The sequence below is a fragment of the Cheilinus undulatus genome, linkage group 21 (genome assembly GCF_018320785.1).
Source record: "Cheilinus undulatus linkage group 21, ASM1832078v1, whole genome shotgun sequence".
NCBI lineage: Eukaryota > Metazoa > Chordata > Actinopteri > Labriformes > Labridae > Cheilinus > Cheilinus undulatus.
In genome coordinates this window covers 41,683,249-41,699,630 of record NC_054885.1, presented here as the reverse complement: position 1 = coordinate 41,699,630, position 16,382 = coordinate 41,683,249, and the positions used below count along the sequence as shown (strand labels likewise).

Below are 16,382 nucleotides of genomic sequence, written 5' to 3'. Positions count from 1 at the left end.
GATTAAAGGTTGTAGTGTTTGATTAAAGGTTGAAGTGTTTGATTAAAGGTTGTAGTGTTTGATTAAAGGTTGTAGTGATTGATTAAAGGTTGTAGTGTGTGATTAAAGGTTGTAGTGTTTTGTTAAAGGTTGTAGTTTGGATTAAAGGTTGTAGTGATTGATTAAAGGTTGTAGTTTTGATTAAAGGCAGACGTATAGACAGAGACTGGAGGCTGATGTCGGATATATGGCATATTATTTTTACTTTCACATTTCTTCATTACAGAGTAAATCTTATTCTAACACAGGTATTGGACAGGTTCTTTAACACCGATACATGAGGCTGAAACAGCGAGTGGATACTGCACACGCTCACTCACACCCACAGACATTCACATCCACAGAATGACTACACTACAAATTCAACTTCCTGTCAGAACGTCTGTGACCACGGGTTAGAAATGTCTGGAGGCTTCTTTTTAATTCATTATTACCTGCTCACGCTCACAGCCACATGCTCACGCACACGCTCAGTCCATCGTGGTCGTTTCGGACATGTGGGTGTCTGACATCCTGCCCCGCCCCCTCTGCTGTCAGCATGTTCTGATAATTCACCGTTTCTGATCGATCAGCGGTTAAAAGACTGAACCAATCAGGAGAGGATCCTGGCATTACTAGAACGGTTTGGTCGTGTTACAGGATATGAGAGCAGGAAATCCTCAGCTTGAGTTTCTTAAAGAGACGGTTGTTTTACTGATTACTTTTAAAATTCTGTATCCTGACAAACCTGCAGAACTCCTGACTTCTTAAATCTGACTTTATCATCCTGCGCCCCTCCAGATTTGACTGTCAGTCGTCTTTTTAGATGCTGATGATCAGGTTGCAGTGAAATGACTGATGATGACAAAGGTTTCCCTCATTTTTTAAGATGTGCAAACTTCTACCCCATTAGATATACATACGTTAGTGTCTGAGTCTACCAGCGTTTTAGTGTGATGTCAGAGGAAGACGATGATGCTGTGAGGAAGCAGGGAGGGACAGTCTCAGTGCTCTGGCCTCTGATAATCGCTCTGCAGCATTTGAATAACGTTCTGATGCATGAATAAGTGCTAAATCTGAGCATGATACCAACTACAGCTGTGCCTTTTTATAGTCAGCAGATTTTTCTGACCAAACCTGCAGAGAGAAATGTAGCAGAGGAACTTTAGGAAGCTTCTGAGACTAACACATCCTGAATCTTTCAGAGGAAAAGACGAAAAATCAACCAAAAACACGTGCTGTTGCTGCGAGGCTCTTCCAAAGTGAAAAGGTCCTCAGACAGCTGTGAAATGTTCCAGTTTAAAAGGAGAGACTACACCAGTGAACGTGAGAATACGCATGTCAGCATTTATGATCCCACCCAGAGAGCAACCACTTCGAACACAAACATGTTGGCAACCTGAGGAAGAGACGCTGAAGGCGGAGACGTGGCTCATCTCCAGGTTGATCCACCTTTCCAGAGGTTGCCGACATCTTCGGTTTGATCTGGACCGTGTTCCAGAGTTTATCTGTGATATTTGATAATTAAAGACAAAATGATCAAACGCCGTCTTTTCAGCGTCACCCCGTCCACGCATGGCGCCGCCCTTAAACCAGCGTGATGATGGGAATGTCTTGGATAATAAACAGCAGCACATATTTACACAATCACATGACAATAACAAGGTTGGATCAGGGAGAGGCGGGCCACTGTGGAGGAAATGTTAAGGTGAAGGGGGCGGGGCTTCAGCTGTTCTCTGGGAATGTTATTGGATAAAGACGGTGAGCTGGACCTTCGTGATCGTGTGCGTTTCATAACCAGCTTCTTCGTCCCTTTAAGAGGAATGTTTCTTCATGAAATGTTGTGGTCGTGTTTCTATGATGGGCGCTACAGGGTGGGCAGGATGAGACCCCAGGACGACCACGAGGCGCTCACACTCACACTCTTAGCCCACGCTCACAGGCTGGTGGCCAGCAGCTACACAGGTAAACACCAACAGAAACAGAACGAAGCATCATGTTAATAAACCAGGATCAGAAGAATGACAGAAGATGGACACTGCTGCAGCAGTGGCTGCTTTCCCTTATGGAGGTTACAACTGTTTACTCAGAGACTCTTCATTGGAGGAGGAGGAGGAGGGGGCGGGGCAGGGACAGCCGGCTGGTGGGGATGATGGGAGCTGTGGTCCAGGTGGTGTGGGCTCTAAAACTGTTCGGCCAGCAGCTCGCAGAGACGTCTGGAGACTGAGTCCTTACTGCAGCGCAGAGTCAGACGGTACATCTGCAGAGAGAGAGCCAGGACCAGAGGGGGGGTGGTCAGAGCCGGACCGAGGGCCGTCAGAGATCTGTACATGATCACGGTCTGGTGTGTCTCAGTTACCTGTGCCTGCTTGTTGGGCTCCAGTCTCAGCAGACAGCCCACCTGTTGGCCTTTAGTCTGGATCACACCTGCACACACGTAGTTCTCTGGGTTTGGATCAACGTTGTCCAGCAGGGCCGATCCCAGTCCCAGCAGCTACAGGTAGGACATGAAGTTACCAGAATTATTAGGACAGACTCATGGTAGTGTTGTTTTTGTCTTCTCTTTACAGAAAGATCTAAAGAACTGGTCCAGCCTTTAGAGCAGGGCTGGGTACTGCCACTGATGGCCTGACTCCTATCAGCGTGTAATTTTGGCAGCTGTGAAACGGAGGAATAGGGGGTTGTAAAATAAAGCACACTGGGAAGGAGGGTTGGCCGTGCCAAATTACACGCATTACTACTGGGCAGCTAACACCTATAGGTTGAAGCTTTTGATGCGGCCTTCTGAGGGGGAACAAATGCCCCTTTGGGCACTTATGGAACAGCGTTCCTACAGCCCCATAGCACTGAGTTCCTTGATTTGTGCTCCACTGCCATTGAGTAAGACCCCACTTGGGCACAACCCAGTGACGCAGGGTTCGCTTAAGATATGGAAACAGTTAAGAATCCGTTTTGGGTGCAAACAGGGCCTCGCTTTAGCTCCCATCTCGGCAAATGCCCTCTTCCCACCATCTCTTATTGACACAACTTTTCAGCTCTGGACTAGAAGAGGTGTGGGCTTGGTCAGGGATTTATTCAGAGAAGGCAACTTCATGTCATTTCAGCAGTTAAGGTCAAAACTCAGTATTCCACAATCACATTTTTCCAGATACCTGCAGGTCCGAAGCTTTATCAAAAAACATTTTTCTCCTTCTCTTCAAAATCTACAGAGTGGTTGGTTAGAAGAATGCTTGAAGGTGGATGCTTTGCAAGGGGTGTGTGTGTCTGCTATATATGAGCTGTTGCAGGGGGCAGCAACCCCCTCTTTGGACCATATTAAACAGCAGTGGGAGGCAGAACTAGGCTTTGGTCTTTCTGTAACAGAATGGAGGAGGGCAGTCGGCTGGGTGCATAACTCGTCTATTTGTATCAGACATGGTCTCCTCCAATTTAAAGTATTACACAGACTCCACCTATCAAATAGCAGGCTTGTTAAACTGTTTCCAGGTACAAGTGAAAATGCCCTAGGTGTAAATGTGACCCAGGCACCCTTACCCATATGTTTTGGGCCTGCCCAAGGCTGAAGGACTTTTGGGAGGGACTTTTTAAAACCATCACCGCAGTATGGGAGATAAAAGTTCAACCGAACCCTGTCACAGCCTTATTTGGTGCGGTGCCACTGGACTACAGGATTTCAGCCACCCGTGCCACAGCAGTGGCCTTCGCTACACTTCTGGCACGGCGGTCTATCCTGCTTAAATGGAAGAAGACAGTACCCCCTTCCCATAAGCAGTGGATGATGGACATGGTGGCTCATCTCAAGGTGGAACAACTAAGATATATAACTTAGGGCTCAGAAGGAAGGTTCAGAAAGCTCTGGCAGCCATTTCTACTGTATGTTGAGAAAATCCCTGTTGAGTAAATAATTACGATGACCCAGTGATTTTTCATTTTCACATTTATGTAGCTATTTTGCATTATTTACGCAGCTTTATTTATCTATTTTAATTTATTTTTATGTTTTTATTTATTTTTAATTATAATCCATTTATTTATTATCATATTATTATTTCAATTCATTTTTAGTTTATTTATTTCCATGAATTTTATAACCTTTATTGACATATGTGTGCAAAGTATTGGTGTTCTTGAGTATGTTCATACTGTGTGTGTGTGAAATATGTTAAAATCCAGTAAAAAAACATTCAAATATAAATAAAGCACACTGTACGGGGCCACATATACAGGGGCTCAAAAACAGTCTTGGTTTACTCCAGACGATCACTATGGTGTGTGTGAGTCTGCCCAGTCTGCAGCGGCAGCTTGAGCGCCCTCCAGCGAGTCACCCGTAAAGGTCGGCTGCTCGCGCTGCACCAGTGGAGGTTAACGTTTGAGGAACAGATATCCAGCTCGTATTGATGACGCACCCAGACATCCAAAACTAGATGATTAGGCGTGAGATTGCAACCTTGAATCAGAGTCTAAACGCTTTTAGTGCCGATGGCAGGTCAACTTTCAGACAGCATGAGCGACGCAAGTCTGAGACTGGTGGAGCCAGGAGAGGGAAAAGGCTTACATTATTTATTTTTTTATTTAAAAGTTATTTAACCAGGAAAGCCTCATTGAGATTAAAAATCTCCTTTACAAGAGTGTCCTGGCCAAGACAGCAGCACGTCAAAGAACACATTTACAGACAAAGATACAAAACAATGACAAAAGCAGATCACCATATCCAGTTCAACATCAGAGGAGAAATAAATCAACCATTAAAGCATTTACAAACTGATGCATCATCCTCCAAAAACTTCAGTCTACTTTTAAAAAGGTTCAAAGAGACCTGCTCCCTCAGGCCCAACTCCTCCTGCAAGAGGTTCCATGTAGCAGGAGCCGCATATCTAAAACTCCTTTTTCCCATTTCAAGTCGTACTTTTGGAACAGACAGCAAGAATAGGTCTTGAGAATGGGAGACAGAGCGAAGACTGTAAGTTCCAACATTTATCAACTTGATATAATCACACAGTAAGAGGGAAGCAAATTAAGAATAGCCTTATAAATGAGGACATACCAATGATTTTGTCTGCGAACAGACAACACAGGCCAACCAACTTGAGCATACAGGTCACAATGATGAGTTAGGGCCTTAAGATTTGTAATAAACCTCAATGCTCCATGATAGTATCCAGAGAGCGAAGGCATTGTGAAGATGCATGCATGTACAAAACATCACCGTAATCAATCAATGGTAGGAAAGTGGCAGCTACAAGTCTCTTTTTTGCAGCAAATGAGAAACAGGACTTATTTCTGAGGTAAAAACCCAGGTGCAGCTTCAGCTTCTTGACAAGCTGCTGAATGTGAAGTTTAAAAGACAGTGAATCATCAATTACAAAACCTAGATATCTGTAAGAAGAGACAAGCTCAATCATGTCACTCTGAGATGTAATTATAAAAGGCAAGTCCTGTGGATTAGTCTTTGAATTACTAAACACCATGAGTTTTGTTTTGTCGGGATTTAAAAGCAATTTTAAATCCCTAAACGTGACTTGCACAGTATTAAAAGCATCCTGTAAATGACAGAGCTTGATGCAGCATTGGAGCAGAGCAGTAAATAACTGTATCATCTGCATAAAAGTGAAAACATAAAGACATAAAGATCCAGCTTTGGTTTTTATTAATCCATATCAGATTTTTTTTTATAGAATCAATCTGAATCGGAGAAGTGATTTTTTGAACCCAGTCCTACTTTAGAACATAGACTGTCATGATGAAAGGGGGTCAGTAAGACTGGCAACCAAGCAGTGTTCATTTTAGCAGCTATTTTTCATTTTAGTCTTAGTTTTAGTCTTTAAATGAAATGCATTTTAGTTTTAGTCACATTCTAGTCATTTCTATCCATTAAGTTTGTCCATAAAAGTCCTCATATTTTAGTCTTTAGTCACTTTTAGTCCAAGCATTTCTATTCTTGCCTACTAGTGCATCTCAAAAACTGAGAATATCATTTAAAGTTCAATATTTCTGTCTCTCATGTCAGAAAGGTAAACCCATATATTATATAGACTCATTACACATAGAGTGAAATATTTCAGCCTTTATTTCTCTAAATGTTGATGATTATGGCTCACAGATAAGAAACCCCAAAATTCAGAGTCAGAAAATGAGAATATTAATAAGATCAATAAAAGGATGTTTTAGACAGAAATGTCAGGCTTCTGAAAAGTCTGTTCATTTCTATGCATCAATACTTGGTTGGGCCTCCTTCTGCATGAATTACTGCATCAATGCAGCGTGGCATGGAGGCGATCAGCCTGTGGCACTGCTCAGGTGTAATGAAGCCCAGGTTGCTTTGATAGCGGCCTTCAGGTCATCTGCATTGTTGGGTCTGGTGTCTCTCATCTTCCATAGATTCTCTATGGGGTTCAGCTCAGAGTCACAGTAACTCCATGGTCACTGAAGCAGCTTTTGGTACCTTTGGCAGTGTGGGCAGGTGCCAAGTCCTGCTGGAAAATCAAATCAGCATCTCCATGGTGCTGGTCAGCAGAAGGAAGCATGAAGGTCTCTAAAATGTCCTGGTAGATGGCTGCGCTGACCTTTGACCTGATAAAACACAGTGGACCAACACCAGCAGATGCCATGGCAGCCCAGATCATCACTGACTGTGGAAACTTCACACTGGACTTCAAGCAACCTGGATTCTGGTCCTCTCCTCTCTTCCTCCAGACTCTGGGACCTGGATTTACAAATGACATGCAAAATGTACTTTCACCTGAAAAGAGGACTCTGGACCACTGAGACCACAACAGTCCAGTTCTTTGTCTCCACAGCCCAGGTAAGACTCTTCTGACGTCTCTGGTTCAGGAGTGGATTGACATGAGGAATGCCACATTTGTAGTCCAGGTCTAGGACTGGTCTGTAGTCCAGGTCTAGGACTGGTGCTCCTTTTCCTACCACACTTTTTTCCCTCCACTCAACTCTCTCTGAATATGCTTGGATACAGCACTCTGTGAACAAGCAGCTTCTTTAGCAATGACCTTTGACCTCACCCTCCTTGTGGAGGTGGTCAATGACTGTCTTCTGGACATCTGTCCAGTCTGCAGTCTTCCCCATGATTGTGGATCCTACTGACCCAGACTGAGAGACCATTTAAAGGCTCAGGAAACCGTTGCAGGTGTTTGGACTTCATTAGCTGGTTAGCTGGTTGGGCCCCTCCCAGAGCTGCCACCTTAACGTGGTGGAGGGGTTTGCGTGTCCCAAGGATCCTGGGAGCTATGTTGTCAAGGGCTTCATGCCCCTGGTAAGGTCTCCCAAGGTAAACAGGTCCTGGGTGAGGGACCAGACGAAGCACAACTCAAAGACCGTATATGGCAGAACGGCAGGAAGGAGTCAGATCTCCCTTGCCTGGACGTGGGTCACCGGGGCCCCCTCCTGGAGCCAGGCCTGGGAATGGGGCTCGAGGGCGTCCGGTTTGGTGGCCTCAGGATTGGGTCTCTGCTTTTCGCGGATGATGTGGTCCTGTTGGCTTCATCAGACCGGGAACTCCAGCTCTCTCTGGAACGGTTCGCAACCGAGTGTGAAGCGGCTGGGATGAGAATCAGCACCTCCAAATCTGAGACCATGGTCCTCAGTCAGAAAAGGGTGGAATGCCGTCTCCAGGTTGGGAATGAGATCCTGCCCCAAGTGGAGGAGTTCAAGTATCTTGGGGTCTTTTTTACGAGTGAGGGAAGAATGGAGCGGGAGATCGACAGGCAGATCGGTGCAGCGTCAGCAGTGATGCGGTCTCTGCATCGGTCCTGTCATGGTGAAGAAAGAGCTGAGTCGAAAGGCGAAGCTCTCAATTTACCGGTTGGTCTACGTTTCCACCCTCACCTATGGTCGTGAGCGGTGGGTAGTGACCGAAAGAATGAGATTGGGGATACAGACAGCTGAAATTAGTTTCCTCCGCAGGGTGTCTGGGCTCTCCCTAAGAGATAGGGTGAGAAGCTCAGCCATCCGGGAGAGACTCGGAGTAGAGCCGCTGCTCCTCCACGTTGAGAGGAGCCAGATGAGGTGGCTCGGGCATCTGGCCCGGATTCCTACTGGACGCCTCCCTGGTGAGGTGTTCCGGGCAAGTCCCACTGGGAGGAGGCCCCGGGGAAGACCCAGGACACGCCGGAGAGACTATGTCGCTCGGCTGACCTGGGAACTCCTCGGGATCCCCTGGGAAGAGCTGGATGAAGTGGCCGGAGAGAGGGAAGTCTGGGCTTCCCTGCTTAGGCTGCTGCCCCGCGACCCGATCTCGGATAAGCGGAAGATGGATGGATGGATGGATAGCTGGTTAGGGTGTGACACCATGACTTTACAATATTCAACTTTTTCACAATATTCTCATTTTTTGAGACACTGAATTTTGGGGTTTCTTATCTGTAAGCCATAATCATCGACATTTCAAGAAATAAAGGTTGAAATATTTCACTCTATGTGTAATCAGTCTATATAATATATGGGTTTACCTTTCTGACATGAGGGACAAAAATATTTAACTTTTCATGACGTTCTATTTTTTATTATGCACTAGTAAATCTGGTACCAAATCATGGTAGTGTGTTCTCTGCAGAACCTGGGGTCCCTGCTTTCTACAGCTGAGAGGCGGAATAGATACAGATGTGTTGTTTTTGACAGATCTCCCACAGTGGAGAAATATCACAGATTTAGAATGTCAGAGAAAAACTATATTACATTTTAGTCTAGTTTTAGTCATCACAGATCTATTTTTGTTAGTCTCAGTCTAGTTTTAGTCATCACAGATCTACTTTTGTCAGTCTCAGTCTAGTTTTAGTCATCACAGATCTACTTTTGTTAGTCTCAGTCTAGTTTTAGTCATCACAGATCTACTTTTGTTAGTCTCAGTCTAGTTTTAGTCATCACAGATCTACTTTTGTCAGTCTCAGTCTAGTTTTAGTCATCACAGATCTACTTTTGTCAGTCTCAGTCTAGTTTTAGTCATCACAGATCTACTTTTGTCAGTCTCAGTCTAGTTTTAGTCATCACAGATCTATTTTTGTCAGTCTCAGTCTAGTTTTAGTCATCACAGATCTACTTTTGTTAGTCTCAGTCTAGTTTTAGTCATCACAGATCTACTTTTGTCAGTCTCAGTCTAGTTTTAGTCATCACAGATCTACTTTTGTCAGTCTCAGTCTAGTTTTTGTCATGGTACAAAAGGCCATCGATTAACATCTTAAGTCAGAGTTTTAGTGAGACATTAACACTGCCACACAAGACAGACTGTTTTATCCTCACCACTGATTCTTTGACCAAATACTCCTCAAGTCTGATGTCAACACGACTATCATAGCGCCCCTGATCAGGTTAGAGCCTCCCTGATCTAGATCTTTAACATCCAACATATCTGATAGTTCTGATCCAGATCAAGCTGCTTCTGCTGGAAAGCCAATTGGAGTAGAGTAGACCTTTATTTCTGTAGGTTAATGAGGACAGGTCAATAAGGACAGGTCAATGAGGACAGGTCAATGAGGACAGGTAAATGAGTACAGGTGAGGTTAATGAGGACAGGTCAATGAGGACAGGTCAATGAGGACAGGTGAGGTTAATGAGGACAGGTCAATGAGGACAGGTCAATGAGGACAGGTCAATGAGGACAGGTTAATGAGGACAGGTTAGGTTAATGAGGACAGGTCAATGAGGACAGGTGAGGTTAATGAGGACAGGTTAGGTTAATGAGGACAGGTTAATGATGACAGGTGAGGTTAATGAGGACAGGTCAGGTTAATGAGGACAGGTCAATGAGGACAGGTGAGGTTAATGAGGACAGGTTAGGTTAATGAGGACAGGTTAATGATGACAGGTGAGGTTAATGAGGACAGGTCAGGTTAATGAGGACAGGTTAATGAGGACAGGTTAGGTATATGAGGACAGGTAAATGAGGACAGGTCAGTGAGGACAGGTGAGGTTAATGAGGACAGGTTAGGTTAATGAGGACAGGTTAATGATGACAGGTGAGGTTAATGAGGACAGGTTAGGTTAATGAGGACAGGTGAGGTTAATGAGGACAGGTTAATGATGACAGGTGAGGTTAATGAGGACAGGTCAGGTTAATGAGGACAGGTGAGGTTAATGAGGACAGGTCAATGAGGACAGGTGAGGTTAATGAGGACAGGTTAGGTTAATGAGGACAGGTGAGGTTAATGAGGACAGGTTAATGAGGACAGGTCAATGAGGACAGGTGAGGTTAATGAGGACAGGTCAATGATGACAGTTGAGGTTATTGAGGACAGGTTAACGAGGACAGGTTAACGAGGACAGGTTAACGAGGACAGGTTAATGAGGACAGGTTAGGTTAATGAGGACAGGTTAGGTTAATGAGGACAGGTTAATGATGACAGGTGAGGTTAATGAGGACAGGTTAATGAGGACAGGTGAGGTTAATGAGGACAGGTTAATGAGGACAGGTGAGGTTAATGAGGACAGGTTTGGTTAATGAGGACAGGTTAATGATAACAGGTGAGGTTAATGAGGACAGGTTAATGATGACAGGTGAGGTTAATGAGGACAGATTAATGAGGACAGGTGAGGTTAATGAGGACAGGTTAATGAGGACAGGTGAGGTTAATGAGGACAGGTCAATGAGGACAGGTCAATGAGGACAGGTTAATGAGGACAGGTTAGGTTAATGAGGACAGGTCAATGAGGACAGGTGAGGTTAATGAGGACAGGTTAGGTTAATGAGGACAGGTTAATGATGACAGGTGAGGTTAATGAGGACAGGTCAGGTTAATGAGGACAGGTCAATGAGGACAGGTGAGGTTAATGAGGACAGGTTAGGTTAATGAGGACAGGTTAATGAGGACAGGTTAGGTAAATGAGGACAGGTAAATGAGGACAGGTCAATGAGGACAGGTGAGGTTAATGAGGACAGGTTAGGTTAATGAGGACAGGTTAATGATGACAGGTGAGGTTAATGAGGACAGCTAAGGTTAATGAGGACAGGTGAGGTTAATGAGGACAGGTCAATGAGGACAGGTGAGGTTAATGAGGACAGGTTAGGTTAATGAGGACAGGTGAGGTTAATGAGGACAGGTGAGGTTAATGAGGACAGGTTAATGAGGACAGGTCAATGAGGACAGGTGAGGTTAATGAGGACAGGTCAATGATGACAGTTGAGGTTATTGAGGACAGGTTAACGAGGACAGGTTAACGAGGACAGGTTAGGTTAATGAGGACAGGTTAGGTTAATGAGGACAGGTTAATGATGACAGGTGAGGTTAATGAGGACAGGTTAATGAGGACAGGTGAGGTTAATGAGGACAGGTTAATGAGGACAGGTGAGGTTAATGAGGACAGGTTTGGTTAATGAGGACAGGTTAATGATAACAGGTGAGGTTAATGAGGACAGGTTAATGATGACAGGTGAGGTTAATGAGGACAGATTAATGAGGACAGGTGAGGTTAATGAGGACAGGTTAATGAGGACAGGTCAATGAGGACAGGTGAGGTTAATGAGGACAGGTTAATGAGGACAGGTTAGGTAAATGAGGACAGGTGGGGTAAATGAGGACAGGTGGGGTAAATGAGGACAGGTGGGGTAAATGAGGACAGGTTAGGTTAATGAGGACAGGTTAATGAGGACAGGTTAGGTTAATGAGGACAGGTGAGGTTTATGAGGACAGGTTTATGAGGACAGGTGAGGTTAATGAGGACAGCTAAGGTTAATGAGGACAGGTGAGGTTAATGAGGACAGGTTAATGATGACAGGTGAGGTTAATGAGGACAGGTGAGGTAAATGAGGACAGGTCAATGATGACAGGTGAGGTTAATGAGGACAGGTTAATGAGGACAGGTGAGGTTAATGAGGACAGCTAAGGTTAATGAGGACAGGTTAGGTTTATGAGGACAGGTTAATGAGGACAGGTTAATGAGGACAGGTTAGGTAAATGAGGACAGGTTAATGATAACAGGTGAGGTTAATGAGGACAGGTTAATGAGGACAGCTAAGGTTAATGAGGACAGGTTAATAAGGACAGGTGAGGTTAATGACGACAGGTTAATAAGGACATGTGAGGTTAACGAGGACAGGTTAATGAGGACAGGTTAGGTTTATGAGGACAGGTTAATGAGGACAGGTTAGGTAAATGAGGACAGGTTAATGATAACAGGTGAGGTTAATGAGGACAGGTTAATGAGGACAGCTAAGGTTAATGAGGACAGGTTAATAAGGACAGGTGAGGTTAATGAGGACAGGTTAATGAGGACAGGTGAGGTTAATGAGGACAGGTTAATGAGGACAGGTGAGGTTAATGAGGACAGGTAAATGAGGACAGGTGAGGTTAATGAGGACAGGTTAATGAGGACAGGTGAGGTTAATGAGGACAGGTAAATGAGGACAGGTGAGGTTAATGAGGACAGGTTAATGAGGACAGGTGAGGTTAATGAGGACAGGTAAATGAGGACAGGTGAGGTTAATGAGGACAGGTTTATGAGGACAGGTGAGGGTAATGAGGACAGTTTAATGAGGACAGGTGAGGTTTATGAGGACAGGTTAATGAGGACAGGTGAGGTTAATGAGGACAGTTTAATGAGGACAGGTGAAGTTAATGAGGACAGTTTAATGAGGACAGGTGAGGTTAATGAGGACAGGTTAATGAGGACAGGTGAGGTTAATGAGGACAGGTTAATGAGGACAGGTGAGGTTAATGAGGACAGTTTAATGAGGAAAGGTGAGGTTAATGAGGACAGGTTAATGAGGACAGGTGAGGTTAATGAGGACAGGTTTGGTTAATGAGGACAGGTTAATGATAACAGGTGAGGTTAATGAGGACAGGTTAATGATGACAGGTGAGGTTAATGAGGACAGATTAATGAGGACAGGTGAGGTTAATGAGGACAGGTTAATGAGGACAGGTCAATGAGGACAGGTGAGGTTAATGAGGACAGGTTAATGAGGACAGGTTAGGTAAATGAGGACAGGTGGGGTAAATGAGGACAGGTGGGGTAAATGAGGACAGGTGGGGTAAATGAGGACAGGTTAGGTTAATGAGGACAGGTTAATGAGGACAGGTTAGATTAATGAGGACAGGTGAGGTTAATGAGGACAGGTTTATGAGGACAGGTGAGGTTAATGAGGACAGCTAAGGTTAATGAGGACAGGTGAGGTTAATGAGGACAGGTTAATGATGACAGGTGAGGTTAATGAGGACAGGTGAGGTAAATGAGGACAGGTCAATGATGACAGGTGAGGTTAATGAGGACAGGTTAATGAGGACAGGTGAGGTTAATGAGGACAGCTAAGGTTAATGAGGACAGGTTAGGTTTATGAGGACAGGTTAATGAGGACAGGTTAATGAGGACAGGTTAGGTAAATGAGGACAGGTTAATGATAACAGGTGAGGTTAATGAGGACAGGTTAATGAGGACAGCTAAGGTTAATGAGGACAGGTTAATAAGGACAGGTGAGGTTAATGAGGACAGGTTAATAAGGACAGGTGAGGTTAACGAGGACAGGTTAATGAGGACAGGTTAGGTTTATGAGGACAGGTTAATGAGGACAGGTTAGGTAAATGAGGACAGGTTAATGATAACAGGTGAGGTTAATGAGGACAGGTTAATGAGGACAGCTAAGGTTAATGAGGACAGGTTAATAAGGACAGGTGAGGTTAATGAGGACAGGTCAATGAAGACAGGTGAGGTTAATGAGGACAGGTTAATGAGGACAGCTAAGGTTAATGAGGACAGGTTAATAAGGACAGGTGAGGTTAATGAGGACAGGTTAATGAGGACAGGTGAGGTTAATGAGGACAGGTTAATGAGGACAGGTGAGGTTAATGAGGACAGGTAAATGAGGACAGGTGAGGTTAATGAGGACAGGTTAATAAGGACAGGTGAGGTTAATGAGGACAGGTCAATGAAGACAGGTGAGGTTAATGAGGACAGGTTAATGAGGACAGCTAAGGTTAATGAGGACAGGTTAATGAGGACAGGTGAGGTTAATGAGGACAGGTTAATGAGGACAGGTGAGGTTAATGAGGACAGGTTAATGAGGACAGGTGAGGTTAATGAGGACAGGTAAATGAGGACAGGTGAGGTTAATGAGGACAGGTTAATGAGGACAGGTGAGGTTAATGAGGACAGGTAAATGAGGACAGGTGAGGTTAATGAGGACAGGTTAATGAGGACAGGTGAGGTTAATGAGGACAGGTAAATGAGGACAGGTGAGGTTAATGAGGACAGGTTTATGAGGACAGGTGAGGTTAATGAGGACAGTTTAATGAGGACAGGTGAGGTTTATGAGGACAGGTTAATGAGGACAGGTGAGGTTAATGAGGACAGTTTAATGAGGACAGGTGAAGTTAATGAGGACAGTTTAATGAGGACAGGTGAGGTTAATGAGGACAGGTTAATGAGGACAGGTGAGGTTAATGAGGACAGGTTAATGAGGACAGGTGAGGTTAATGAGGACAGGTTAATGAGGACAGGTGAGGTTAATGAGGACAGTTTAATGAGGAAAGGTGAGGTTAATGAGGACAGTTTAATGAGGACAGATGAGGTCAATGAGGACTGGTTAATCAGGACAGGTGAGGTTAATGAGGACAGTTTAATGAGGACAGGTGAGGTTAAAAGGACAGGTTAATGAGGACAGGTGAGGTTAATGAGGACAGGTTTATGAGGACAGGTGAGGTTAATGAGGACAGTTTAATGAGGACAGGTGAGGTCAATGAGGACTGGTTAATGAGGACAGGTGAGGTTAATGAGGACAGTTTAATGAGGACAGGTGAGGTTTATGAGGACAGGTCAATGAGGACAGGTGAGGTTAATGAGGACAGTTTAATGAGGACAGGTGACGTTAATGAGGACAGGCCAATGAGGACAGGCGAGGTTACCTTAGCCTTCAGGACTTCAGTGTCCATGCTGTGATTGGCCTTAAAGATCTTCTGTGCTTCTTGTTGAGGCCTGATGAGGTCAGAGAAGATACGTGAACCGTACAGAGTATCAGACACAGACTGGTATCACACAGACACTTCCTGGTCCTCAGACTCACTGGCTGAGCTGTTTCCAGCGCTGGAAAAAGTCCTGTGAGTTCATCTCAGTGGGCTGGAAGAACTTGTTGATGGTGACAGGCAGCTTCAGGGTCAGATTCTGCAGAGCTCCTCCATATCTACAGACAGACACAGACTGCTGTGACTACATGTTATGAATTTTAGTACTCTTAAATCATTTTTTAAATGTCTAAACAATCATGTGTCACTGTTTTCTGAACTGGCCACCGGGCGTCAGAGCTCTCACAGAGCGGCCACATGATCCTCCACCAGCGGTGATTGTCTTGTCCCAAGATACAAATTCTGTCAGTCTGCTCTTTCTGTAAAAGGGGCAAAACTTTGGAACTCTCTACCCATTAATCTAAAACTGGAGACCAGTAGTAATGCTTTTAACAAAGGACTCAAACAATGGCTAAAATCAAAACAACAGTGCTCACATGAATAACTCTGACTAGATGATTGCTTGATCATGTTGCCTTTGCTCTACAGCTTATGTATATATCTAATCTGGGAAAACTGCTTCTCTTTCATTGTTGTGATGTTATTGTACACTGCACTTTTTTCCTTCTCTCTCTTCTCTTATTACTTTTATTATTTTATCATCTTAAAAGCCTCCTGTGGACAAGTGTTGCAAATTAGCACCTGTGCTGAAACACTCGATCAGTGCATCTGGTTTGTCCAATGTAACTGTGATGTCCACATCAAATAAACAATAAATAAATAAACACCCTGGATTCAGACAGCTGGTGTTTGAAGGAAAATCAGAGAAATGTCTGACAGTTCTGTTGAGTTAAGGACTACAGGAGCACTGATTCTGAGCCCATCACACATACAGCAGCAGCAGCAGCTCACCTGAACTTGATGTTGAGCAGCGGGGCCTCAGAGAAGTCGGACAGACACTCGATGTTGAGCACCTGTTGGATCTGAGCTCCGCCCTCCACCAGCGGCTCTACTGGTTTGCTTTGAACGTTGAGCTGTGATTGGCTGTTAAGGAATGAACCAGAGTTCTGACCAACACTGTGAGGTTAAGAGGAGTATTCTTCATCCTGTTACCTAAACTGAAGGTTAATGATGAAAACACCTGCTTCAGACTTGAATCTACGGACGACCACGCTGACAATCACAGAAAACACTGGAGGGTAGGAGAGAAGGCAGATCAGTCTAACTTCATCTCTCTCTGTAAAACATGAAAAAGGAGCAAGCTTCCAGACATTCTGATGACACAGCCTGTCAGGGAGCTCAGACCCCCGTACTTTAAAACCGTGAAGGATATGAGACTGCAGTTCTCCAGGACAGCTGACTGTGGTGGTGAAGCTGGCGAACTGCACTGATGTCTTGTTGCCGTAGAATAAGTACATCCTCCCT

General features: G+C 44.6%; 1 protein-coding gene across 5 annotated transcripts in view; it reads right to left on the bottom strand.

Moving 5' to 3' along the window:
* Window positions 1–218: 218 nt before the first annotated feature.
* Window positions 219–16,382, bottom strand: part of ap2a1 (adaptor related protein complex 2 subunit alpha 1) — a 71,862-nt gene continuing 55,698 nt past the window's right edge. For all 5 annotated transcript variants that reach the window (XM_041817319.1, XM_041817317.1, XM_041817320.1 and 2 more), the window contains 6 exons: window positions 16,291–16,380; window positions 15,870–15,993; window positions 15,020–15,136; window positions 14,862–14,931; window positions 2,378–2,512; window positions 219–2,278 (listed from right to left, as the gene is read on the bottom strand). In XM_041817319.1, coding sequence (XP_041673253.1) covers window positions 2,201–2,278; window positions 2,378–2,512; window positions 14,862–14,931; window positions 15,020–15,136; window positions 15,870–15,993; window positions 16,291–16,380 — 614 coding nt within the window. In that variant the 3' untranslated portion in view covers window positions 219–2,200. The remainder of the gene's footprint in view (window positions 2,279–2,377; window positions 2,513–14,861; window positions 14,932–15,019; window positions 15,137–15,869; window positions 15,994–16,290; window positions 16,381–16,382) is intronic.